Source organism: Micromesistius poutassou (genome assembly GCF_964030765.1).
Source record: "Micromesistius poutassou genome assembly, chromosome: 5".
Taxonomy (NCBI): Eukaryota; Metazoa; Chordata; class Actinopteri; order Gadiformes; family Gadidae; genus Micromesistius; species Micromesistius poutassou.
The window spans coordinates 1,398,901-1,424,546 of record NC_140275.1 but is presented as its reverse complement, the minus strand read 5'-3'; the positions used below and the strand labels follow the sequence as shown (position 1 = coordinate 1,424,546).

The following is a 25,646-nucleotide window of genomic DNA, read 5'->3' as shown; positions in this document are numbered from 1 at the left end:
GCATCCGATCAATTATGTGCGCTGTGAAAGAAACAACAACAACGGAAAACCTTCACCGTAATAACTATGGATGATCTCTGGGCTTGAATAGACCACGTGTGCGTGCCCACCGTTTTGGAGCAATTTATGAACGGCGAATAACGTATTTTGCCGGTGTATACGTGCGTCTGAGCCAGGGACTGCTTGAGGCTGCGTGGTCATGCGGATGCTGTTCCTGAGTGGTGCTGCTGCTGCTGCCTTTGCAATCTACTCTCAGACGGTTAAGTGCCAACGTTGACGAGCCAATTTGTCGTCAGAACTATCCCGATAAACGCACGTTCAGAGGGAATGTAATCACCGATGAGGGAGCAGCCAGAGTCAGCGCAACATCAGCATAACATGATAATACCTATAAGGCAATAGTTAAATACATTGATACGGGTGTGTGTGTGTGTGTGTGTGCGTGTGTGTGTGTGTGTGTGTGTGGAAGGGGTATGTTTATGTGTGATTCATTTGCTCCAACATGGTTTAAAACTGTGTGCAATGAGCACAGGGCCAAAACAATTGGAGGGGAAGGAGAAAACATGTCCTTGTCATGAGTGCAGATGTTCTGTATTGGTTGACTCAGTAGAGTCTGTATTGGTTGACTCTACAGATGGATTGACTCTTGATACGCTCTAGAAAACAAGTAAATTCTATTCAGCCCCCATGTGAGAGTCTAGTGGGTCGGGTGGTTGACACCAAGCTAAAAGGTTGTCGGTTCAAACTCCAATGTCAGCGGTCTACTTGTGGGCCTCCTTTGAGCAATGTGCCTGACCCCTGCCTGCCTGTTGACGACTAATGACATCGTTAATGAAACACATCAGAAGTTGTTACATATAATGCCTCGCCTTGGACAAAAGCATCAATTTAACCCAAATGGGAAAGAAAACAAACACAGACACCGGTTTAATCATTTCCTCTGCTTTTCCCCCACCTCCCTCCTCGTGTCTGGCCGCTGTCCTCCTCACAGATCTCCACCCCACAGAGCGAAGCAGCCATGACAGACGCAGTGATCGGTGGCAGCTCGGATCGCTGGGCGTCCAACGGCGGGCAGAGAAGCGTGCACACTAAGTACGCACGCCTGAGCAGCAGCAGCAGCAGCGGCGGCGGCAGCCGCTGCAGCGTCTGCATGCCACATTTGGTGATGGATTAAACAACGATGTCTGTCTCCTAACTCGCACTAACTGTCCTGTACCTTCCTCTCTTTCTCTCCCCCCCCCCCCCCCTACCTCACCACCCTGTCGGTCTGCTGGGATGCAGCGATAAGGACCAGTAAGTCTGAGGTTTCTCCTCCTCTTGTCTGCTGTGATGTCCTCTTTTCCCCATGCACTACTAAGCAGAGTATACTCACATCATAACTAATCGCATGTTAGCTCATGAATGGTTTGGGACCATGTGCACTGGCGCCGTTACCTAATGTGTAATTGTCCGTAGAGTGCTCGTTCTCCTCATACTACATGTTACGTTTCCGTGTCCTGTCCTGTTTTTGCTGCTTCTGCAACCCTCTCCATCTTTCCTTGATGGGAGTTTGTTTTTGCACTCTGGGGGGGCTAGGGTCAGTTGTGTGTCATAAATACGTGGCCTGTGAAGCCCTTTGAGACTGTACCTGTGATTAAGGGCTATACAAATACAATTGAACTGAATTTAATCTAATTTAACCCTAGTCAAGGAGGCAAAATCTGTGATCCATCATCTACATAAACAAAAGCAAAACCGAGGGAGAGAGACGTGGCAGCAGCTGATCACGTTGTGTTGGTTTGGCTTCTCAGGGCCAACTGGACCACGCAGCCGGGCCAGGGAGCGACCCCCGACCTGACTGATGAGGAGAAGGAGATCATCAACAATGTGATCGCCCGGGCTGAGAAGATGGAGGCCATGGAGCAGGAGAGGATCGGGTAAGGGCCGTTCAATAACGCAGGGAAAGCGTACTTATGCAGAAAGTACGAGAAAACAATAACAGACCTTAACCTCCCTGACCTTAACGTGATTTGTTTAGATGGGATTCCGTGGAGGCCACGTGGGTCTTAACTAATGGGGCGATCAGTCACCAAACGCAAAGTACCGAGTGTAAAACAATTTTGTCGGCAAAGGACTTCTTCCTTCACAACCAGCCGGGGAAAAATAACAACCTCTTTCATAGTGTGCTGTTAAGTTATACCCTTATTTCGGGGGTCGGTTCCTCCTGCCCTCTGTGACTATGAAGCCCAGATGGGTCTGGCAGCCTTGTCTAGAATCAGTCGACGCCGTCTCTCTCTGAGTGCGGACCAGAGGCCCCGGCCGCCCCCGGTCTCTGTGCTGGTAGTGGTTCTGAAGGAGAGGTGACCCTCCTTCCCCCCCCCCCCCCCCCCCCCCGGCAGGCGTCTGGTGAACCGTCTGGACGACATGAAGAAGACGGCGTGCGGGGACGGGGTGTCCCGCTGCCTGCTGTGCGGGGAGCAGCTGGGGTCCCCGGGGGTCAGCTCAGTGGTGTGTGAGGACTGCAAAAAGGTAGGAGGCTCCGGCCGAATAATGATCATCAGAGGGGGGATAATCGACAACTTCGACAACATGGGAAAAACCACCGCTGTGTATTGGGTTCATGTATTCGGGTTCGGTGTCGTGATTCCGGCCTGTTCTCTGTTCTCGTGCAGCACATGTGCACAAAGTGCGGCACGCAGGCCGACAGTCGTCCACGCTCCGTGTGGCTCTGCAAGATCTGCAAAGAGCAGCGAGAGGCGAGTTTGTCTTTACGCCTTTCTAACGGGTTTTCTGTCACTGTTGTTTTATTTCAACATTAAAGGGGACATATTATACCACCAGGTGTGAGTGTGATTAGCCGTTACAAGCCGTTTTGAAAATGTGCCGCTTCTGACATCACAGGTTGGCGTGTCCACCTAGATGTGTGACGGACAGATGAGCAGCGTTTGCTACGGTCCACTGGGCAGGCTGGTGGACTGATCCATCCGTCACACATCTAGGTGGACACGCCCACCTGTGATGTCAGAAGCGGCACATTTTCAAAACGGCTCGTAACGGCTAATCACACTCACACCTGGTGGCATGTCATGGGACCGTTAAGCGCCAATAAATACAATCCCATACGGTGACTGCTCACTTACAACGTCCATCCATGGGTTCTATCAGGTGTGGAAGAGGTCCGGGGCCTGGTTCTTCAAAGGCTTCCCCAAGCAGTTCCTGCCGTCGCCCATGCCCATCTCCAAACCCAAAGACCCCAAGGAGGGGAAGCCGCAGCAGGCCGCCCCGGCCCACGGCCCCCCGGCCGCGGCGGCACGGGAGAAAGCAGCGCAACCACAGCAGCAAGGTACCACGTCAACCCGCCCTCCCTCCACTGCAGCAAAAATAGAAAGAGCATGTTTGATGTTTGATGTCCCCGAGAGATCGGTTGCGTTGTCATTGCAACGCTGTTCTGTTTTAAAAAGCAACACCCATTCTGAATACCTTCTGTTCTCTTCCTCCATCTCAGCAGGTCAGCCCCAGGGGACCCGCGTTGAACAAGGCAACACCGCAGGCAAGTGGAACTCATCGTGGTCTACCTTTTGGAAATCCACGCAGACACTCCGATAACGTCTAACATCCCCCCCTCAAAAGAACGGCCCCACCCCTCCGCCTCTCATCCCGGCATCGCCCCCCCCCCGCGCGCCCGTCCCCTTGCAGCGCAGCCTCACGCTTCTTGTTGTGTTTTTCCCTTTGTTCCCCGGCGCCCGGGACCTTTGATCTGGCGCAGAGCAGATTTTGGCAGCCCCAGCTGTGGGAGGTGGAGGAAAGGGTCGGCTTTGGGGGTGGGGGTGGGTGGGGGGTGGGTTCGGGTGGGGGGTGGTGGTGGTGGATGCGGTGGTATGTGACGCGTGTCTGTGTGACGCTAGTGTTGGGGGGTGTAGGAGTACAATCCAGCCCCCCTCCCCCCCTCTTATCCTCGCACCCCCCCCCCCCCCCCCCCTCACCTCCTGGATTCGGGTGGGGGTGGGGGTAGTGGATGCGGTGGTATGTGATGTGTGTCTGTGTGACACTTATGTCAGGGGTGTAGGAGTAGAATCCAACCCCCCTCACCCCCCCCCCCCCCCCCCCTCCCCTCCTCGATTCGGGTGGTGGTGGTGGTGGTGGTGGTGGTGGATGGGGCGGTATGTGATTCATGTCCGTGTGACGGGGCTTGTGTCGGGGGGTGTAGGAGTAGAATCCAACCCCCCTCCCCCACGTTTCAGCCCAGTTACCTGTGGAAGGCGGTTAGAGGAAAGGAAAGGAGGCAGCCGGTGTAATTATGGCGTAGAGTCACTCAGCTGCCATGGTGTGTTGGGCTGTATGTAGGTCAATGCCTTTCGCAATGAAAAGCCTGCAACATCAAAAGTATCCGGAGAGACCAGAGAGCATTATAGATTCCACTGCAGCCAATGCTGAAGTGGTGGGATTGTGTGCGGGTGTGGGTATCCTCTAAGTATCTGGGGTGTGGGTTGTGTGTGGGTGTATGTGTGTGTGTATGTGTGCGTATTCCTCATGCATATGTGTGTCTATGTATATGTGTACGCCCCTCTAACGCCTGTCTCTCAGGGGCAGAGCGACAGAGCCGTACCGGTGGCTACCCTGCTGTGGCCCCTAAGCCGTCAGAGGTGCGGATGGCTCCGGGGGGCGTCGGGGGGCCGGGCCAGGACAGCCCCGTCGTGATGAAGAAGGCGATGACCGTCCAGAGCGCCAGACCCCAGCCGGCTGCCGCCATGGCCCAGCCAGGTGAGAGCGGTGACAGCCAGGGCTCAGGCCCCTGGAGAGGCAGCCACAGGTTCATGATGTGGTGTGTCAGTATACCTAAAAGTATATCCCCTTCTTATTTTTCTTGATTTGATTCTTGATTTTCCTTTGACACTGCGGCTGCGTTCCGCAATCACATACTTTCTTTTTTACGTGTAATACTTCTACTGCAGCTACCCTTACAAAGTACGTACTGTTACACACAGCATGCATATAATTGGGATATATACACAGGTGATTTCACTGATTAGCACACCTGTAGTGCCACCCATCACCTTTGGCGGGCTCAGTGGATGTGACTCATCTTCTGCTGTGCAGATGACTGTGGGGCAGAAGAGCCAAAAAGCATGTTGGCTTGCATACCGCGAGACGTGACCGGATGTAGTACAACATCCTGATACTTTTGGCATCCTGCCTTTTCCAAACTCTGTTTCTGGCATACTAAATAGTACGGTAGTACGGGTATTGGGATGCAGCGAGGGACTCTTAAGCTGTGACTTAAGCTGTAGCACTTGGGGACAGGACCACCACGTCCTGCGTGTTGTACGGTATCCGCTGAAACGGCTCCGTGTGGTTGCAGGTCCGATGGTGGCAGACGGCGGGCCCTACTCCTCAGGTGGCATCTCTCTAGAGCAGAGAGCGCCCCCCGCGGTGCGGGAGGAGAGGAGGCAGCCGGTCGCCCGACCACCGCCGCCCCCCGCGGAGGAAGACGACGACGCCAACGACATCGATTCCGACGAAGCCAGTGAGTTGTGCCGTTCGCTCGGCTCCCTCACCCCGGGGGAACTCTTGACAGGGTTCCAAGCGGCAGCCATGGCCGTCTGGTTGGTTCTTCTCGGTGACTTGTATGAAGGACCGCCATGCTGGTCTCTGAGAGGAGCCACCACTACCGTCTGTTTGCGTGGGTCTCAGGTGGAAGAGACTCGTACGGAGGCCCTACGTGATGCAAGTCTGAGTCTCCTCTGAGGAGAACCGTCTCCAGGCGGTTCTCCTCAGAGAAGACTGGCGTATAGGTCCTACATGTGAGTCTCTTAGTAGACCCTCACATGTAGGACCCTCCTCCACCCTCCTTTAGGTGGTTCTTGGTATTCGCCGGCAGAATGACCTGCCACAATTTTCATTAAACGGGAAGAATTTGCTTTTTAATTATCTGAAAAATTGTCAAAATAATCTTTTTTGTCGTTCGGTTAGGATCAAGTGGCTAGTTCATCTTCATGATACGTTTTCTCTGACGTCGTGGGCTACAATTGTATTTAATTAAAAAGTTATTATAGATTGAATATTAATGAGTTTTGGTCAGAGACTAGTGTGAGGGGGGCATTCAAGTCCCGCCCTCAACGGGCCAAATATGGATTGTTTCCACTGATGTCAACGACTCTAAGGCCATATTTTGAACAGCCTATACATGATCCTCATCGTCTGCGGTTTCTTCCAGGAAACAGTTCAGCATGGCTAGTACCAAGAACCAGCTATTCCCGGTATACTTCTGCCGCAAGCACATTTTGACACCCAGGAAAAATGAATGGGGCACGGGTGTTTTTTGATTTGATACAAACTTATACAGTGTGACACATTAAGTATAGTCCCCCTCACTTGGCAGCAATCGTTTTCCCATTAGGGAAGACTGAGTCATGCAACGGCGAAAAACCCAGGTTTCTTTTTATTATTTTTCTGCCCGTCAGCAGGGGTAATATTTCAGGAGTACAAATAGTATAATAGTTGTTGTAAACAGCAGATATCATTCTGGCAGAATCTATTTGACTTGGTGTTGGAAGATAAATGATTGGTGTGAGCTCCCATCCAGCCGTGGGAATCAATAAATACCCTCCAAGCCGAGCGACGAGATGTGAAATGAGTCAATAGTGAAAACATGTTATTGTGCTGGGGGTCTCTCGCTCTCTATATATATATATATATATATAAATATATATAAATATATATACCCAGGGGGGAGAAGAACGGTGCCATTCCAATCATGTCCTCCGCCTGGAGCAGCAAACGGCCTCGTTGCATCCCTTGTGTGGGGGGACGGGGACGGGGACACGTTGTTAATTTACCACAGAGATGCAGGAATCAGGTGTGGGCAATCCATTTGCTATGAAACAGGACTGATGGGATATAGATTCCTGTCCTTTGTCTGCGGCCCGGTCCCCTGTGTGTTTCTCCTGTGAGCGGTGACAGAAATGGGCTGGTCTGATGGAGGAGCTGGAAGTCTAGGGGGCCGTCTTTTTGGTTCCCACTGGTTTCCCACAGTGGGAACCAGTGAAACCATCATCAGTTCGCTGATGACGGCGTGGATCGGCGTGGGGTCTCGAACAGGCGCACACGTCCTTTGGTACGGCGAGGAAATGAATGCCAACATGTTGATGCAAATGATTTATTTTGAATTTTTGGAAACAGAGGATAGCAAATGAAATCCTTCAGGGGCGTGGTCTTAGAAACAACACGTGTGGACTTTGAGTTTGAGCGGGATTCGCCGCCATGTTTGAATGTAAGCCCCGGTTGAAATGATTGATTGATTGGGCAGTTTAACACAGCACTGCGCAACGCTCTGAAGGTTCCAAAAGTAAACGCTCATTGTTGCATTTCTTCAATTGCGGCGGAAGTCTTTTGAGATCAATACGCTGGGAAGTGAAATGCAATTACACTACAATCAGAGCCATGAACCCCGGACGGGGGGGGGGGGTGGCGCTTGAGTTTACAGGGCGAGAATAGACAGCCCCGCAGTGCTGAGACAGACAGAAGTCAGAGCCGGTCTGCAGAGTGACTCGTCAGCTACAGCGAGTCACAGGGCCTGCTCTTTTTAAGACCGTTTGTCTCTTTATCTTTACACAGCAGAAATTAGAATGAGTTCATGTAGCCAAGCCACGGGCTGATTAATGAACCACTTCAGGTTGGGCAGCCAAGGAGCTCTGGCCACACCTCCACTGGGGTCGTTGACTGATTGGCTGATGATTGAATGTCGACCGGAACTTTTGCTGCAATGTGTTGATTGCAACGCAACCAATACTTTCAGTGGAGTCATACAGGAGAATGACTTATAACTTACTTATATTTCAGAATGTATTATATATAATACATTATGTGTTATATATCTGACTATTCCTATGTTGATTCTATGGAGAATTTAAATCTTAAACAAATTCCCTTGTGTATTGTTTTGAGTGTAAAATGTAGGGACTGTGAGGTAATGTTAGGAAGGTCTTGCATTTTATCGGTTTCACTTTTTTTACGTGCTATTTGATAGTGAATTAGTGTTATTGCCCTTGCATATGAATTATATCCCTCTGTATAGATGATAAATAGATTCCCATACATCTTGGTCCACTTGCAATGCCAATACTTATATATTGCTATACAATCCTTTTTCTAAACATTTGGCTGAATAGTTTTAACAGGGTTAAGTTGTAAGTAATAGTTCATTTGAGTTGTGTGTAGCACTGATGAGTGACTTCAAAGAACACCAGGATTAGAAACAATGACTATGCTCCGATCTCTGATCCAAACCCTTTGTAGTTTAGCATTAGCTTGCAGAGAGCATTTCACCAGTTGAACCTGCAGGCCCCATCACCACCAGGTCCACCACCATCATCCAAGACGAAATAAACCAATTACAAGAGGTTATTTCGTCCCCCTGACTCCAACCGTTCCTATGGTTACTCCTTCATCAGAACATTAAGACACCTTCTATTCCAGTTATTTATAACCTTATTTTCAACATAATTTACCAAGGTTTTAATCATGCCGAGATGTTGTTTTTTTGCAATTCTTTTGTATGTTGCATCTTGTAATGTCATTTTTATTTCTATTCTATATCTGGTAGGTCTTTTTCTGTATGTTGTGATACAGGTCATGACTTTTACATCACCAAGATCGATGAGTCACACTTTTGCGTGTAATTATAATGCAGTATTCATGTCTGTCAAATTCTCAGCCTGGTCCGCATTCTCCACTCACGCTAACTCAGACCGAAGACAAACAAGCACAAGATTTGCGCTGTGAAGCAACATGCGTATATTCCCCTCTGATTTATCCTCTTAATTATCGCAGACCAGAGCCTTGTGTGTGTGTGTGTGTGTGTGTGTGTGTGTGTGTCAGCGTGGAGATCTAATGAATGGTTTTGGCCTCTTTCAGCCACACTGGGGTCTTTGGAGTTCAGCCTGCTTTACGAACAGGAGAGCAGCAGCCTTCACTGCAGCATCCTCAAAGCCAAAGTACTGTCAACTCTTCTCTTACGTTGTTCACAAACACATCAAGTAGTTTGCACTGTGAAAAGGCAAACCTTAATGGCTTTCTGCATCCTGTGATGATTTAATCAGTGATCAATGTGATTGTTCACCCCGATTTTTTCAGGGATTGAAGCCGATGGACTCCAACGGACTGGCAGATCCATACATCAAGCTCCACCTGCTTCCCGGGGCTAGTAAGGTGAGACCATAAAAGTATGTTTGTGTAGTTGTGCCATCCTACATATCGTTCTAAATAACAGCCAACGGCAGTGAAGGTGGGCGCTGAAAGAGTCTGTTAATCTTCCAATCGGCTTAAGCGTGACACCTTGTGGTGGCAATCAAGTACTGCGGCTTGTCTCGGTCAGAACGGCCCGATTATTGTCTGCCATACCTGAGAAAGATGTCAGTTTTAAAACGATGCCATTTCCCAAAGTGGACTGTTCACAAACGTACAAGGAGGCCATGAAACCCTTGTCAACACTTATTCCACAATGATGCCAGCTATCCAATCCAAATCAGTCGTGCAGTTTCCTTTTTTTAAGATGCCTTTTTCCTCCCGCCCCCCCCCCTCCTGATCCACCCCTCCCCTCGCTGTCTTTACCAGTCAACGAAGCTGCGCACCAAAACACTGAGGAACACGCGCAACCCTGCATGGAATGAGACGCTCACATACCACGGGCTGACGGACGAGGACATGCAGCGCAAAACCCTCAGGTGGATCCCTCGCCCTCCTCCCCCCCCCCCTCTCTCTCTCTCTCTCTCCCCCCTAACCCCCCTCCCCCAAGGCAGCCAGCCATACAGTAAATTGCACACTTTCGCCTTCACGTATATATTTAGCCTTATCTGAATGTTGTTCTTACTTTTTTTCCCACTCACCGCATAATGGTATCCTTGGATACCATTTCGCGCAGTGTGCCAAATAAAACTCACATAAAATTGAGTTGCACCAATGGCAAGGAATGCAGACGTTAATTTAGTCTTTTTGAACCCCGCAGGCTCTCCGTGTGTGACGAGGACAAGTTTGGGCACAACGAGTTTATCGGAGAGACCCGAGTGGCCCTGAAGAAGCTGAAGGTCAACCAGAAGAAGAACTTCAACGTGTGTCTGGAGAGAGTGGTTCCTGTAGGTGAACTCACACGCGCCCCAGACAGTAATTGCTAGTGTGTTTCCCTCTACTTTTCCCCCTCCTCCCCGATGCGTCTCTCATTGACCTGCTGTGATCTTTGTCGTCCCCTCCCCTTCCTCCCCACACACACAGATGAAGAGGACTGGCACAGCCGGGGCGGCCCGCGGTATCTCTCTCTACGAGGATGAGGCAATGCTCGAAGCGTGTCTATGCATGACAGATTCTTTTGATAAGTTCATACACATCGAAGCACGAATTGGCCTAACCTACCACCCCTTTACCCTCTCTCTCTGTCTCTCTGTGTGTGTCTCTCTCTTTCTCTCTCTCTCTCTCCCTCTCTCTCTCTCTCTTGTCCCTATACATAAATCCCCTCTCTTTCCCCTTCTTTCTCTGTCCCTCACTCCACTCTCTCTCTCTCTCTTTCTCTCTCTGACTCTCTCTCTCGCTCTCTTGTCCCTATATGTAAATCCCCTCTCTTTCCCCTCCCTTTTCTCTGTCTGTCACTCCGCTCTCTCTTTCTCTCTCCTCCTCCTCCCCCCCCCCGTCTCCTTGTGTCTCCTCGTGACAGCCGGGGAAGGATGGTAGTGAGGTGGAGGAGCGCGGCAGGATCCTCATGTCTCTGATGTACAGCACCCAGCAGAACCGTCTGCTTGTGGGGGTGGTACGCTGTGTCCACCTGGCGGCCATGGACGCCAACGGCTACTCTGACCCCTTCGTCAAAATGTAGGAGCATAACGTGGCTAGGGTTGATGAGAGTTCTAGGTCCAGAGAGAGAGAGAGAGAGAGAGTGTGTCTTTCTCATTGTCTAGCCTCAGGAGCAACACGTGACGTAGTTATTAGGTCACAAACCTTAGCCCAGGTGGTAGAGCGGGTTGACTTGTGAAGGGAAGGTTGTTAGTTCGATAGTTTGTTAGTGGTGGCAAAACAGCCTACCCTCACTTCCAGCTTGAAGAGCTGGAAGTCACCTTGCGTGGTTGACACTGCCTTCTCTGTGTTAATGTTGTAAGTCGCTTTGGATAAAAGCGTCTGCTAAATGCCCTAAAATAAAAATAAAAAGATTTACCAATGCTGCAGTAATTGACAATGCCTTCATGTACTTTTGAAAACATGGAACGCACCAAAAGCTGCAACAACTGGGGCTAAAGTCAATGCAATAGTATGCCATTGAAACATGAATTAACATTGAAATAATAGTTAATTCATCGGGATTCTAGAGTTACAGAAGATCTTGATTCATGGTGAGGCCACATCCTACTCATGGCCCACCTTCCATTTAACAGTCCCACCGGATAAGAGGTTCCTCTGTACAAGTATATGGACATGTATGTGTACATGAATACAGAAAACAGATACATTTGTGACATTCAAATGTGCACCGTATCCTTTCCAGAGTTCTGAAGCCTGACATGGGGAAGAAAGCCAAGTGCAAAACCCAGATCAAGAAGAAGACACTGAACCCAGAATACAATGAGGTTTGTTTGCTAAATGACAGAATTATAAATATTGAAATAACGTGATAAAAACCTGTCTATAAGAACTGTTAATCTACTTTGTGCCTGATTGAACCTCAGGAATTCGGCTATGATATCAAACACAGTGACCTGGCCAAGAAACAATTAGACATCTCTGTGTGGGACTACGACATTGGAAAATCTAACGACTACATTGGTAAGTTATTACGTCATACAGAATATAGAATTGATCTACCTCCTGCATACAATATCCTCTGTCGACACCCCGCAGTGTGTCACTGATTGGTCCGTCTCTAATTGGTCCTTCTCTGATTGGTCTGTGTCTGTGATAGGTGGATGCCAGCTGGGCATCACCGCCAAGGGAGAGAGGCTGAAGCACTGGTACGAGTGCCTGAAGAACAAGGACAAGAAGATAGAGCGCTGGCACACCTTGTACAACGAGAACCACGTCAACAGTGATTAACCAGTCACCAAACGCGGGAACATGCATGAGTCATCTAACCATCTCCCCCCGTTTCCCCTCGAAGCACTTGGGAATCTGTCGCATTTAGCGTTTCTTTCCTCCTCTCGTTTTGTGCTCTCAGCCAGCCCCCAGCACTCCCCCCCACCTCCCCTCCCCACGTTTAAGAAGTAATTTCCCATCTTTATCTTCACTGTATCCCCTTCCTGTGCTCAGACTGTGAGTCTGCCCGTGGAAGGTTTCCAATCGTTATTGCAATCGAATAAGTATAGACTTGAGAGTGTGTCACTTAAGCGTAAAGCCGCACAAAAAGCCTCATGCCTGTCCAACATGTTATATAGTATACAGGAGTGCTCATGTCCTAAGCTCCAGAAGATATTGTTTTTATTTTATTGCACTGGCATGAAACAATTAATGTAATATGTTATGGCATCTGAAGTCACAACCGTCCTTGTACGTTATGTCACGATGGGTCGGCTGTCCCGTTTTCATTTCTGGTGCCGCGTTGGAAGCCAACACTTGAGCATGCTAACCCCACAGGCATAAGATAAACGTGGACGTGCTGCTGTGATATATAAACGGTTCCGGTGTCATGGATACGTGTCCTTAAGGAAAAAATGTTTACATATAAATAAGTAGCTCAGGTTAGGAGATAACAAAGTGGAAGTTTAGAAGAAGTTTAGAAATGGTTTGCATCTCATTTATAGACTCCATAGACATAGACCATGACTTGGTGTTTATGAGAAACTTAAGTTCCTCTTTATTTGAGACCTTAAATGAATAGCACATCGAGATAAGTATATATATATATATATATCTATATGTCTTGACTTATTTGTGTTAGAGTTTGATCTGAGAAGAACAAAAAGTATTATTTTCTATTGGGTTGTTTGATGAAGACCTGTCTCCACTGCTAGATGTAATTATCTAAAGCACGTGCCTCACACGGAGAGCTCAGTGTTTTTCTACCACGGCTTTTATACTGAATGCACACACGCTCAACAGCTACTCTGAGGGCTCTTAGTGTAGGCCCACATGGAAGGGGGTGACATGGTACCTATGTGGAGTGTGACATGCATGCACTTTCAACGTGTGCCTGACGCATCGATGACCTGCTCTTACCTTAACACACCCTGCTACACCCCCCCCCCCCCCCACACACACACACACACACACACCCTTTCTATTGGCTAAGACCTCAACCAATCAAGGCTTTAATGGGTGTCTGATCACCAATCACAGAGATCCAAGAAAAGCACACCTGACCCAATGGAATGACCTCAATTTATACCCAGTGGTTTGCATTGCTCCATTGTAAACAATAGAACTACACTCAACTAAAGAAAAAAACGATTAAGGGGAAAAAAAAACTATGCATGAAATGTCTTGTGGTGCAAGATATTTACAGTAAGCATTCATTTAAGTCAAATGATTTTATTGTAATTCAACGTTTACTCTTTTACCCCCCCTCCCCCTCCCCCATAACATTCCTCCTAATATTTTATACACAGAAGCCCACTATAATGTAAATGCATATTGTAAATGCACATTTCGCTGCATGACTATCAGGATGCGCATTAGTGTTGATGAGACAAGTTTTGAAGAATGGCGTAGTCGAGGACTGTGGTGTAAATGAGTGCAAGTAACCACGTGACACGTCTAGTAGCATCATCACCACAAGTGATGAAAGAGGACATCCGTGGAAAAAAGAAAAACCTCTTTCAATAGTCCACCTGAGGAATGACCTGGTTCTTTCTGCTCTGCATCACATGTGATAGTATCTCTTTCCCATGCGCCAACACGAGGGCTTCTTCTTGTCTCCATTAACGACAGAAAATGTAACAAGTAGAATCGTGCAGTGAACCGTGATGTTGAAGTAATGCTACGGTAGGATCACCGAAATAAGTGGTCGAAAACACGAACCGAGCGCACTCTCTCACGCCGTGAGATCTTTTTCTGCAGGCTTTTCTCTGAGCTACAACTCAACTGTTCTCGCTCTTCTATTTTGTGTCGATTGATTCTGCCAAACCCATGGGAATGTAAGATGATCTGACTCGTGTGTGTGTCGTTATTCTTTGTACATAGGTAGTGCATGCACTGATAATATGTATGTTTCCAAAAAACAACTTTGCATGTAAAGATTTTGCAGAGTTTACACGGATTAATAAAAGTTGTGGGGGGAAAATGCTACTATTCTGTTCTGTGACATATGCTTATGCTTGTGGTTTATACAAAGGCAAAACTGGTACTATAGACTAGCCACTGTAGAGTATAATCTATGATAGTAACACAATGAAAATAAAAGAAAATATATGAATACAATGACATTATCCTTCAGTCGTTATAAAGATGCAGCACACATTACCAGACATTAGACCTATTATTTGAAAAAGTGTATGTGTATGTGTAGGCTTATAGTCTAAGTCTTCTAAACGTTGTTGTTATTATGATTTAATTACTGTCATGCCCAATCAAATAGGCCTATACTCCAACAGTGCACTTAGAATAACAAGACGTTTAAACGAACAGTGCTTTGAGGAGATAAAGCGTGCGAAATCAAAGTAGGCTACTATAATGACTTATTATAGGCCGTGCGCGTCCACGTGCGTGGCAGGTGCACAACCCCGCGACCACGCTTTTAAAAACACAGTATCACGTAACCGACCCTCGCTTCCTCCTCCATCAATTGAAGAAGACTAAACCCAGCAGCACCCTACTGCACATCACAGGTGGGTGGCCTGCACTGCAAGACTCAAAGCGTCGAGTTATAAACCACTCCATTTGAATCGCTGCTTCCTGGGGATAGTCGTCAATCGATTTTAAGTTTCAAGTTGAAGTTTCACCTGCACACTTACAGACCTACATCGAAATGATACACGAAATCCTACTCTCAGTCGTTCTCGTCTTATCGGTACTTGCTCAGGCTACTGCGCAGGACGGGACGGCTTCTGGACACTTTTGTCCAACCCTAAGTTCCGCTGCAGGGAAGGGGCACGAAGCGCGTCTCACTTTTCTGCAACGGGCGCCACTGGGCCACCTCGTGTTATATCTCTCCGTGTGGACCGAAGACAACCAACTGGTCAGATGCTCTGTTAACTCCAACCCATCCATCACTGGAGAATACCTCTCCCTCTGCAAGGAGGAACCAGACGCGCAGACAGACGCAGCAATCCGTCGACTCAACATCAGCGCGCTGCTGCTGTCTCCGGATAGGAACCCATGCACGCCAGATGTTGCCAGAGAGCCCGTGTCTGTCGGTTGGACAACACGACGTGGTGTTGGATGGGATCCTGCCTCCAGAACATCCGAGGTGAAGTCGAGGAGAAAACGCTCATGGTTATTTCCAGGGACTCTGTGGTGTGGGGTTGGAAGCAGAGCCATTGAGTACAGCCAATTGGGTAGGTACCACCAGTTGTCAAGTCTACAGACAGACAAGTAAATAAAAGTGATGTTATAAATGTAATAGTAATGGTAATGGTAATAGTAAACAGTGTCTGTTGGAAAAATTGTCATGGTTGTCAAAATAGGGTGTTAAGGTCAAAATAGCATAGGCCTACTTTGACCTATTATTACTATTACTATGACTATAGGCCTATATGTCCTATTATCTTATATTAATAGTGCTATGCAGACATTTAGAATCCATAGTAACTTATTCATTGAGGTTATTCATGTTTCCCACTCCAGGAATGTTTGAGAATGCGGACAAATGCTGCCGTGAGCACGACCACTGTGTGCATATCATCCCCTCCTTTACCGTAAACTATGGGACGCTCAACACCAACCTTTTTACCGTTTCACACTGTGACTGCGACCAAAGGTATGTCCGCGCTAAGCTTTTATGAGCGTCTATTCACTAGGATGCGCCCCAGAGAAACCACTAGTAGCAACCATTCAGCTCCCCTTCTATAGCTTCTCTCATTTGGCTATAGTGCAGTTTCACCGTCCATAAATATATCACGATAATTGTATCAGACTTGCTGCTTTATCCCAGTTCCGAAGACACCCACGCAGCATTACAAAACAAACTGGCAGTTAATGAAATAAAGTATAGGCCTATATATTACACGATTTATGTTAATTCATTAAACCGTATTATCCTCATTCTGAATCTACACAAATATGATATATCTTTCTTCCGGCACAAAAGTTGAAACTCATCCAAGTCCTTTCAAAGCTGAAGGGCAGTCAAGCTTTCCTTTGATGTCAAGAGAGAACATGAAGGATGTCATTTTGCAGTTTGCTATGGGTTGGAAATTAGCAAGTGTATTTGAAGAGCCACTTAAGCCTATAGATATTCAAAGGCTGCACAGATCCTCTTTCTTGGCACAGAATATAAACATTTCAAAGAACATTTCAAAAGTGCATTTTTGGGTACTAACAGACAAGTGGTCTATGAATCACAATAGCAATACTTAACTGTCTTGACACAAGAAGTATTAAATAAAACATCTGATACCTTTTGAGTGCATGGTATTTCGGTGACTCCTTTTAACAAGATAGCACGATAGTGTATTACTGGAGTGTTCCATTCCCAGTTAAAAGGTATAATCCACCATGTCCTCTGCCATCTTGGTAGGCATCAGTAGGCATCTTGAAGAACATGTCCAACCCCTATGTGCTCCTTAATGACCTGCAGCTGAATTCACACTAGGTTGCTTTGGATAAAGCCATCTGCTTAACGATGCATGCTAAATGGTTAATAACAATTTCCTTTAACTTTTTTTGCATGCCCTCCCCTGTGTAACCTCAGTCCTTCTTTGCCCACTGAAGGTTCAGACAGTGTCTCCTTGGTGTGAACGACACCATATCTGACATGGTGGGCTACAGCTTTTTCAACATCTTTAGGGTGCCCTGCTTCAACCTCGTCCGACAGAAACACTGCACACAGATGTCCTGGTGGGGAAGGTAAGGACCATATATGTCCACACAACTACAATAGTTCATTTATTTCTATGGAGCTTTTACACTTACTTATTACTTATTTTTTGGTGTGGGATTTTTGTCTGATTGTTCTGTTCTGTTATATGCCAGTGCAGTATGGTATGACACTTTCTGCACAATCAGAAAATGCAATTATTTAAAATGTGTAATGGAATTTCCTAGATGGTACACTGGGATTGCATTGCAGGTCAAGTCAAAAAGCTGATTCTGATTTTTGTTCGTGCAATGACCCGGATGTATTTTCAAGTTAAAAATGGTCTTGTATTAACATGCCTGACAGAGCCAGCCTATGCAGCCTACACTCCCTGGGGTACATTCCTTTTAGTCATTAAAATTATAATCTTTGTTTTATAGAAGAAAAAGAAAGTGTATTGCATGTACAAAACCCTTAATCATACACTTACAAGAGAATGTTTTTAGAATAAATTTTTTTAATCAGAAATGTAATGCAATCTTGAATCCTGTCATAAACATGCAATTGCCAACCTTATTTGAGGCTAGGGGCTATAAAAAGTTCCCAAACAAACAAACAAACAATAACCAGACATCCATATTTAATCTTAATAGGTGCAAGGTTTCCAAAGAGGCTCCATATGCTGTCTTCCAAAAGTCTTTGAGTTACAACACATCCATCGTTACAAGCAAACCTGCTGCTGCTTTCAGCGAAGGAGAACCCACCACTTGCACAGAGGGCTGTGCACTGACCAACCCAAAGAGGAGACCCAAGGTCAAACACACAGACACGCCTGCTCCGACATCTGCTCGGTGTAGGCCTAGAGAGCCACCGAGAGGGGATACTTTCCAACCCAGGAGGAGGGAGGGGAAAGCCTGCCGCAAAAGCAGGAAAAAACATGTGACGGCATCCGTGCCAACGCAGCAGACCACATCGGTGGCACACTCTACTCCTGCAACCTCATTACCCAGGATGCCACGGGTCAGAGCACAGTCGGGAACCACCAGAGTGGCTTCTGGGGTTGTCGTCTCAGGTAGTAAAAAGCTTGCTGCTGGGTTGGGGGAGACGTACGCAAGCTTGGCTACATCAAAGAAGATCCCCAGGGTCAAAACCCCCTCCGCACCTGTACCACAGACAACCGTTTCTAATCCAGCGGTTGGGGTTGCCACACAGACCACCATCACCCCCAAACGTCAGAAGAACGTGCAAACGAAACCGCGGCGCTGTTCGAAAGGCAGTAGCAATCATCCGTGGCATAAACCTTGTTTGGAAAAAACAGCACTGCCTAATCAAACAGCTACTACGATACCCTTGACAGTTGAAACTGGATCACCAAGGCAACTGAAAACCGGGGAGAAACAGAGGCCCCATAGAACGGCAGCGGCAGCATCAACATCAACGCAAGAGACCCCACCAGATCTCTCTTTTACCATTCCAGGAATCAAAACGTCTGGAACCCTGAGTGGAAATGCAGACTCACTCTGGGATAATGGCAACCCTCCAAGGAATGCCAATAAAGCACTTGCAGACACAGAGTCTTTAACAGGTGCTGGAGAATCCCTTTGCATGTAGGCCTGCTCTATCATGTGAATGATGTGCCAAGCATGCAGTGTAATATAACTGATAGGAATCCGCAAGGCGCTATAATACTAATATGCCAATTATAATGAAGTTCAACCTCACCCACTTCTTGCATGAACTGCAATTGATCCCAGTAAAAGCTTCAGGAAATAATTACATTTTATATTCAAGGGAGGAGGGATAGAAAGAAGTTTGACGTGTTGCTTTGGTCATTTGCAAGACAATTGACCTTCATTTTTGTATTCTACAGGCAATCTGGCCCCTTGCACTGTTCTTAAAGTTTTGGATGAATGTAAATACAGAATCCCAGCTTTGGAGGAGAAGTATGGCCTGAAGAATACGGACTCAAAGACTGTCTACCATTGTGATTGCATTAATCGGTGAGGAATGGAAAAATACGTATATATAATGTGAAATAAAAATATATCACAAGACATACTTAGACACCTTTTGTCAATTTTAACATTTATATAACTCATTTACAGACGGCTTAGCCGCACCAAAGTGCTTCACAATAAAGTGCAATTAGTAAAAACAGAAAGGCACAAAACAAAACAAAAAAAAAAAAGTTGGTTAGAAATGGTCTCTCCTTTTTACCTCCTACACCTCCTTGCATAACATTTTATATTTTCCAGGTTGACTCTTAAGATGGAACACATCAAGCCAACCCAAACAATTCTCTCACTCCTGGTGGATTTCGTCTCAACGCGGTGCTTTGACCTGCCGATGCAGAAACGATGTCTCAACAGAAAAAGGTCTAATTAATATTAATGTGTTGTTCTTTTTCATGATTGATTTTTTATGTAAATCTTGAATTTTTCTATAACCTAACATGTGCTTTATTATTTTATTCTCGTCAAGATGCAATGGATACTTCTCCAAAGTCCCTGCTGCATTTCAAGGACTTGTGGAGAAAGTGGAAAAGGAAACAGCAAAGAAAAGAAAGAAAAACGTTCTCCTAGATTCAAAGACAGTTAGTCCTGTTCGCTTCTTCAAGCGGTGCCTGAGGACTGTTGCACCTGGGATGGCCAGATGACATTTCAATACCTTGAATTAACTGTACAATTGACATTTTGTTGTTTCGTATGTCAATTTCATGAAACGTTCTCAGATAGTGTTTTCATTTTTATTATATGATTTCTATACATATGTATGTTATATTTTATTGGGAAATTAATTCCCACATGTACAATTACACATGTACAACTTTAGAATCATTCATTTTATGTATATATTTATAATGTAAATATAAAGGGAAATTACACAGGATGTTCACATGATGGCGCCCTAGTATCTCTTCACAATCAACACAAAAGTCCTTGTATGATCCAAAAATAGATTCTAACGGTGATCACCTCCGAAACGTGTTCTCTTTACGGAACAGACACTGCGAGGTATGGAAAAGAAAACATAATTCAATTTCATAGAATAATCCAATTAACTCCAATTAACGACCCATGCTTAATAACATACATCTGACAGCTTACTCCTCCGCGCGGTGCATGCCGGGAACAATTAGACGGCCTTGGAAACATGGCGTCGCACTGACAGCTGGGAGGCACTCATCATCTTGTCCAACGACTGATACGGAGGTTGGACCGTTAACGGAACCGCCGCTGCCCGTTAGCACACCGGGAAGGCTCGTGGTACCGGCGGTGATCCTCGCGTCCGGTCGTCACGCTCGCGTAGACGTTTTAACAACGGCTTTAGGACGAGTGTCACGCCCACTCGGCAACGTTAGCGGACGCGTTAGCCTGTGTTAAGCTAACCAGGCTAACCAGGGTCCTGCCTGCTGCTCGCTGCTGTCAGCAGCACCTGATGACAACCCGCCGGGCTCCATGAGGAGAGCTGTCTGTCCGCTGTTGTCCTCGGTCTGACGACCACACAAGGTGTCTCTTTTTAGCAGCGCAGTACATCTCACAAAGGTGGTCCTTCAAGCAAAGCTGCCAGTATGTGGATGTACAGCTAGCAGTGCGAGCTAGCCGGGGCGTTTCTGCTCATTTCCAGTCTACTGAATCATTAATGTTCGACCCTTTTGGTGTGTTAGTCGAGGGAGGAGAGAGCGATGGGCTCCGGTGGTGCGGTCGATTCGTCCCAGTGGCTCTCTGTGAAGGAGGAGACGATTTTCCTCCACGACGGACTCATTCGGGTCACGGATCTGGCTGAGCTGCCCAGTGAGATAGGAGTGTCGGAGCAGGGGGACACCGAACAGGAGGTGAGTCAACCCCAACACCCCCCCCCCCCCCCCCCCACCCCAAACACACCGCGACACCACAACAGGACCGCTGCCCGCTCTGGGGTGGTGAGTCGGGCGTGCTGTGGTGCGTTGGATCAACAGTGGCAACGGTAACCAGTGCTGGGCAGCATCACCATGAGAACCCCGGTGCAGTAAACAGAAGGGACCTCGCCTCCTGCAGACGTAGCCTATTGCTTGTGCAGACCCTCCACACTCCCATTGAGAACGTCTAGATGAAGCCAGGACCTTGATCTGCCCACTAGAGCAGTAAAAAAAGATTGTCTGATGCTGGGCAGCATCGCCATGAGGACCTCAGGTTCAGTGCAGTAAACAGAAGGGACGTCGCCTCTTGCAGACGTAGCCTATTGCTTGTGAAGACCTCCACAACCTCATTGAGAAAGTCTCGATGAAACCATGACCGTGGTCTGTCCACTAGAGCAGTAAAAAAGGCTTGTATGAATATGTGAACCCCTTCAGTAGCATTTCTAGGATTGACAGTGTCTGTGATGGGACATTTGTTTAAAGAGCCTGGTTTGTGCAGAACTAAAACATTAGGTAAGATGGATGTACGTATGTCAAAGAAGCAAATGCCGTAGAGCAAGTGTTTGTTTGCAAACACTTGTGTGGGGAGCTGCTTTAGTAATGGAGCTACCAAGTTCTGGACCCCACCTAATATCACCATGAAATAAGGTTGTGGCCCATTAAGCTTCACACCAGAAGCATACATAACCACAGTGGTCACAGAGTCACCTTGTTGTGAAAGCGTTAGTACATTCTCATGACCACAGATAGAAATCCCTGCTGGCAGTGGCCACACATAACTATCTAAAGTAGACCTGGGTTTAGATGCCAAATCCCGGCTACCACTGTTGTAGGAGGCCGTTCCCCGCAAGTAGTGATGAGAACAAGGCTCTTGATCCTGGGTTGAGCCGGCCTGTTCTTGTGGTGTGGTGGTAAACATCCGAGCCATGAGTGAAATGAGTTCTGAGAAGGTCCAAGAGTCTTCTGCAGCTGTGAAAGGTCACCACAGGCAGCAGCAAGACTCTGGTTTGCTCTGTCTCCTAAAATGTTAATTCAATGATTTCGGACAAGGCTAGTCTATTGCTTCCAGCCAAAGACTTGCTCGGCCCTCCGCATATATCTGTCTTTCCTGGCTTGTTTAGTAATGCAGTTATTGCAGGGGCCTTATAGTGCTTCCATTGGGTGACCACAAGTCATGGTTGTTTTGCTAGTACTAGAGTCTCCATGCATTAAGAAGGTAAAGAGACACCCACCATGGTGGTGTAGCATGGTAATGTTTGTTTTGGCAAGCGAAAAAGACAGATTTGTGTTCTCACCGTTATTATCCAGTTAACACAGCGAAGCTGTTTTCTCCCAATGAATAGGAGGTGAACTACTGTGTAATGCTCACACAGTGACAGCGTATGTGGTCATGCTATGCAGTGTTGTTTGCTCACAAACAACAGGGTAAACAAAGGCCAAACAGGGACTTCTGCTCCACAGCAATACATGGTCACTAGTTCACTAGGTTTTCACTTTTAAAAGTATGAGCCAAACAAGAGCATAAACATGTGCAGGTTAAACAAGGATGAGTCAGTCAATGATAAACTGATGGCTGCCACACGATAATGTATGTTTACTTATAGGCTACTAGTAACTAATTGTATTGATTAAGTGATACCAATAAGCTCCTCATTTTGGGTTGATAAATATGAATCCAGAGCAATATAAGCATTACTTATATATTAGATTTAACACTCAGATTTAACACTTTTATTGGCTAGAAATATTTCTCTGCTGTGAATAATTCCTCAAAAATTAAGCCAAAACAGCTAAAATGGCACGGTGTCAAAGCACTATATGACGCACTATATGACGCACCATATTATTATTTACAAGCCGCATTACAGATAGGGCAGAGCATTAGCACATCCTCCTCAAAGCCTTGATGTGGAATGTTTCAAGTAGACAGCGAGCGTATCCAAACTGGACCAAGGGTATTGCCCTAATCAACTTAGACCGTGCTTGGATTCATTGGTAAAATGTGAAGTGCGCATGACTGCTCAAATTCAATTGGTTGCGATTCTGCAGTACAACTTCTCTTATCTAAACTCCTTAGGATCAGGAGCTGACTAAATTAACCCTACGGCTTACTTGCCAAAGAGTATCACAAAAATAAAGGCTGATATTATATCTGTACGATTCTTATAAAGGCATGTCACACAACGATCCAGTCAAAGTCATAATACAATCTGAAAAGCAAGATTAAACCCAGTAAATAACAGATTCCTGAAAGTGACGCGTTAGACAGTATAGATATATGATACTCCTGCAACTCTGAAAGCGGACTTGGCTACAAAGTTGTGCTTTCCGTTGAGGCTCGAAGCGGTTGAGCTTTCGCCCAGGCCCTGAGGGAGATCCTACCGTAGCATCGGGCCATCTCACATCCGCTGGCCTGCTACACCACCAGGCTCTGTTGTCCATGGAGCCAAGTCTGGAGGGGGAAGGGTCCCCAGTGGGATGGTCTCATATAGCTGCATTTCTTCAACCCACTCCACAAAAATCCATGTCTGCATACTATGTTAAGTATTGTGCTGTTTATTGGCGGCTACTCTAAATATCGACTTCAGTCCACAATATCTATCTTATGAACTTCATCATATAGCCTGGTATAGTTCGGCCAATTCCAAATAATTTACTTGTTTTTATTTAATGCTGTGAAAACTAGTAGATGCAGCGAAATAATGAAACTGAAACTGTAATCTGTATATTCTTGGGTCCGTTTCAGCTGCCGTCCCCAATCTCATGTCATAAATAGACTCTATTTAGGTCTCATGTCAAACAGATCTTGAATGGCTTCTATGATTTCTTCACTAGGCAGAAGTCATTCATTTGTTTTTAGCTTAGGTTGTTGTACATGGCTTCTACAATAGGGTGTTGATGAAGGCTTACATCTTGGCTTTGTTTGAAGTGACAGAGTTGTGTCTCCCAGTCACTAGCAGCAGGGTACAGTTGATACTCTGGCTATTTATATCCTCTCAACGTTAGCTTTTTGCAGACCATGGTGCAAAAGACCCCAGTTAATGACCAATTAATGACCCTTACTGTAATATAAGTTGGATTTCTGAACTACAATCAATATAAATTGTGCCTGCTCAATTGTATAATGGCTATTTGCTTCTGGTCTGGGATTCTTGGGAAACAGTGTAATCAATATCTAAAATGCTGCCTAAGTGCATGGGAAGCACATCATTCTCACTCCTGATAGGCTGATCCCGATGTGTCTTGCTGTCCCAGACCAACCAGATCTCTTTCAACCAGATATGTGAAGGCAAGACTTTGGAATTTCTCGGTCATTCGATTAGAACATGGGTCCACCAGGCCACGAGTATTTTCAAAGAAATCAATGAAATTCAAATAGATTTTTCTATTTTTAGCCATGGCTGACTTACACCTTCCGTGAAGAAGAGCGATCTTTAACCAATGCTAAATTGTTGCAAAAAAAACATATAATCCCCTGGCCTTGGTGGCCATACTTCGGTTCCAGTTGCTGGTTCAATCGATTTATGGCAGCATTTGCTTTGCACTACTGGTTGAACGCTGATTAGCCCAGTTGCTATTGTGATAATATTTTCAGGCAGATGTTCACAGTTTGAACTTTGAACTTTAGCATAGCTAGCTGCTTTACGTCATTGAACCAGAGACCCCAGTTGCTGTGCTTCTCCTCTGTATTGAATTGTGTTATGATAACAATCATTATCTGACTGACTGTGCACTATAACATAGCCAATTCAAATGAGTAGTGTGTAACCAGACTAGAGCAAAGCGGTAATTATGTAACAAACACGTGAGTTTAGATTTGATCTCCCACATAGCATACCACATTCAACTTAATCTGAGTTTTACCGACCGCATAATTGTTAAACAAACTTTCCCGGTCTTCCTCCGCCAGATCCTCACCTTCGAGACCAAGAACCCTGCGGAGTTGGCCGAGCGTCTGCGCGCCGTCTGCGGCAACCAGAGCAATGCGTACGCCCGGCTGCTAGAGTACCGGCTCAACGCCCTGCGGGGCCTCTGGGGGGCGCAGCGCCAACTGGCCCTGGAGGAGCAGCAGGAGCGCGAGGGGGCCGGCGGCGCCGACGAGGAGGCCCTGGCGCTGCTCAAGAGGCAGGGGCTGCTGCAGCAGCCGGAGCAGGCCCCCTTCACCTCCCGCGTGGGCCTGCTGCTGGTCTTCCCCCTGCTGCAGTCGCAGAGCCGCAGCGACCCGGCGCTGTGCGGCGTCACGGCCGAGGTGCTGCTGGGCTGCCTGCGGGACTGCCAGCCGCTCAGCCTCAGCAAGGAGCCGTCCGACTGCCTCAACGGCCTGGAGGGGCTCCTGTGCTCCTGGCTGGAGGACGGGGGCCAGCAGGAGGCCTACCACACCCCGGCCCTCCACGCGCACAGGCAGAGGGAGAACGCCGCCGCCGCGCTCGTGGCGCTGGCCTGTGCCAGGTAGGGCGACACCACCAGGGATCATGGATGCTGTCAGGTTCCCCCCCCACACCTTGAGACCCTGATTGGTGCATCACCCGACCGGATGAATCCTGGGCGTTAGCGTTTCATGAGAAAGGAACACCTATTGGCGGTCGAAGGGCTGTTGCCTTGAACAACGCAAAATGTCAGACCTGCACTGTAATCAAGTCAGCTGACATACTTAGATTTTTGAGTTTATATATATATATATATAACTTTTTTAGTGATGCGTTTTTCAGCGACGGTATCTTCTAGCAACACTGTCCAACACTTCTACCAACACTGTCATTAAGATTACAAACCCCCACCCCCCTCAAACATGGATTAAAGTGCATCTAGTGCATATAGCATGAGGGGACTTGTTTGCTTGACACC

General features: G+C 47.0%; 3 protein-coding genes across 10 annotated transcripts in view; all 3 read left to right on the top strand.

Moving 5' to 3' along the window:
• Positions 1-1,018: 1,018 nt before the first annotated feature.
• Positions 1,019-12,048, top strand: LOC311343925 (rabphilin-3A-like; the record flags this gene model as incomplete). Its single annotated transcript, XM_084468886.1, has 16 exons — positions 1,019-1,092; positions 1,791-1,916; positions 2,379-2,508; positions 2,652-2,735; positions 3,145-3,322; positions 4,564-4,740; positions 5,339-5,503; positions 8,893-8,972; positions 9,112-9,186; positions 9,592-9,701; positions 9,983-10,109; positions 10,246-10,302; positions 10,682-10,836; positions 11,504-11,585; positions 11,685-11,781; positions 11,918-12,048. The coding sequence occupies 16 exons, from the start codon at positions 1,019-1,021 to the stop codon at positions 12,046-12,048; spliced, it is 1,848 nt and encodes a 615-aa protein (XP_084325012.1).
• A 3,686-nt stretch (positions 12,049-15,734) lies between these two features.
• LOC311343431 (uncharacterized protein) lies at positions 15,735-19,585 on the top strand (the record flags this gene model as incomplete). Its single annotated transcript, XM_084468298.1, has 6 exons — positions 15,735-15,865; positions 16,819-16,953; positions 17,557-18,488; positions 18,774-18,903; positions 19,159-19,278; positions 19,385-19,585. 6 exons carry the CDS (start codon positions 15,735-15,737, stop codon positions 19,557-19,559), a joined length of 1,623 nt encoding a protein of 540 aa, XP_084324424.1. The 3' UTR covers positions 19,560-19,585.
• Positions 19,586-20,049: 464 nt separating this feature from the next.
• hectd4 (HECT domain E3 ubiquitin protein ligase 4) overlaps positions 20,050-25,646 on the top strand; it is a 57,298-nt gene continuing 51,701 nt past the window's right edge. For 4 of the 8 annotated variants that reach the window (XM_084468292.1, XM_084468290.1, XM_084468289.1 and 1 more), the window contains exons 1-2: positions 20,051-20,738; positions 24,712-25,250. In XM_084468292.1, the coding sequence (XP_084324418.1) occupies positions 20,589-20,738; positions 24,712-25,250 (689 nt within the window). In that variant the 5' untranslated portion in view covers positions 20,051-20,588. Of the gene's footprint in view, positions 20,739-24,711; positions 25,251-25,646 lie in introns of all 8 variants that reach the window. The other 4 variants (XM_084468287.1, XM_084468286.1, XM_084468285.1 and 1 more) reach the window with 2 other exon arrangements.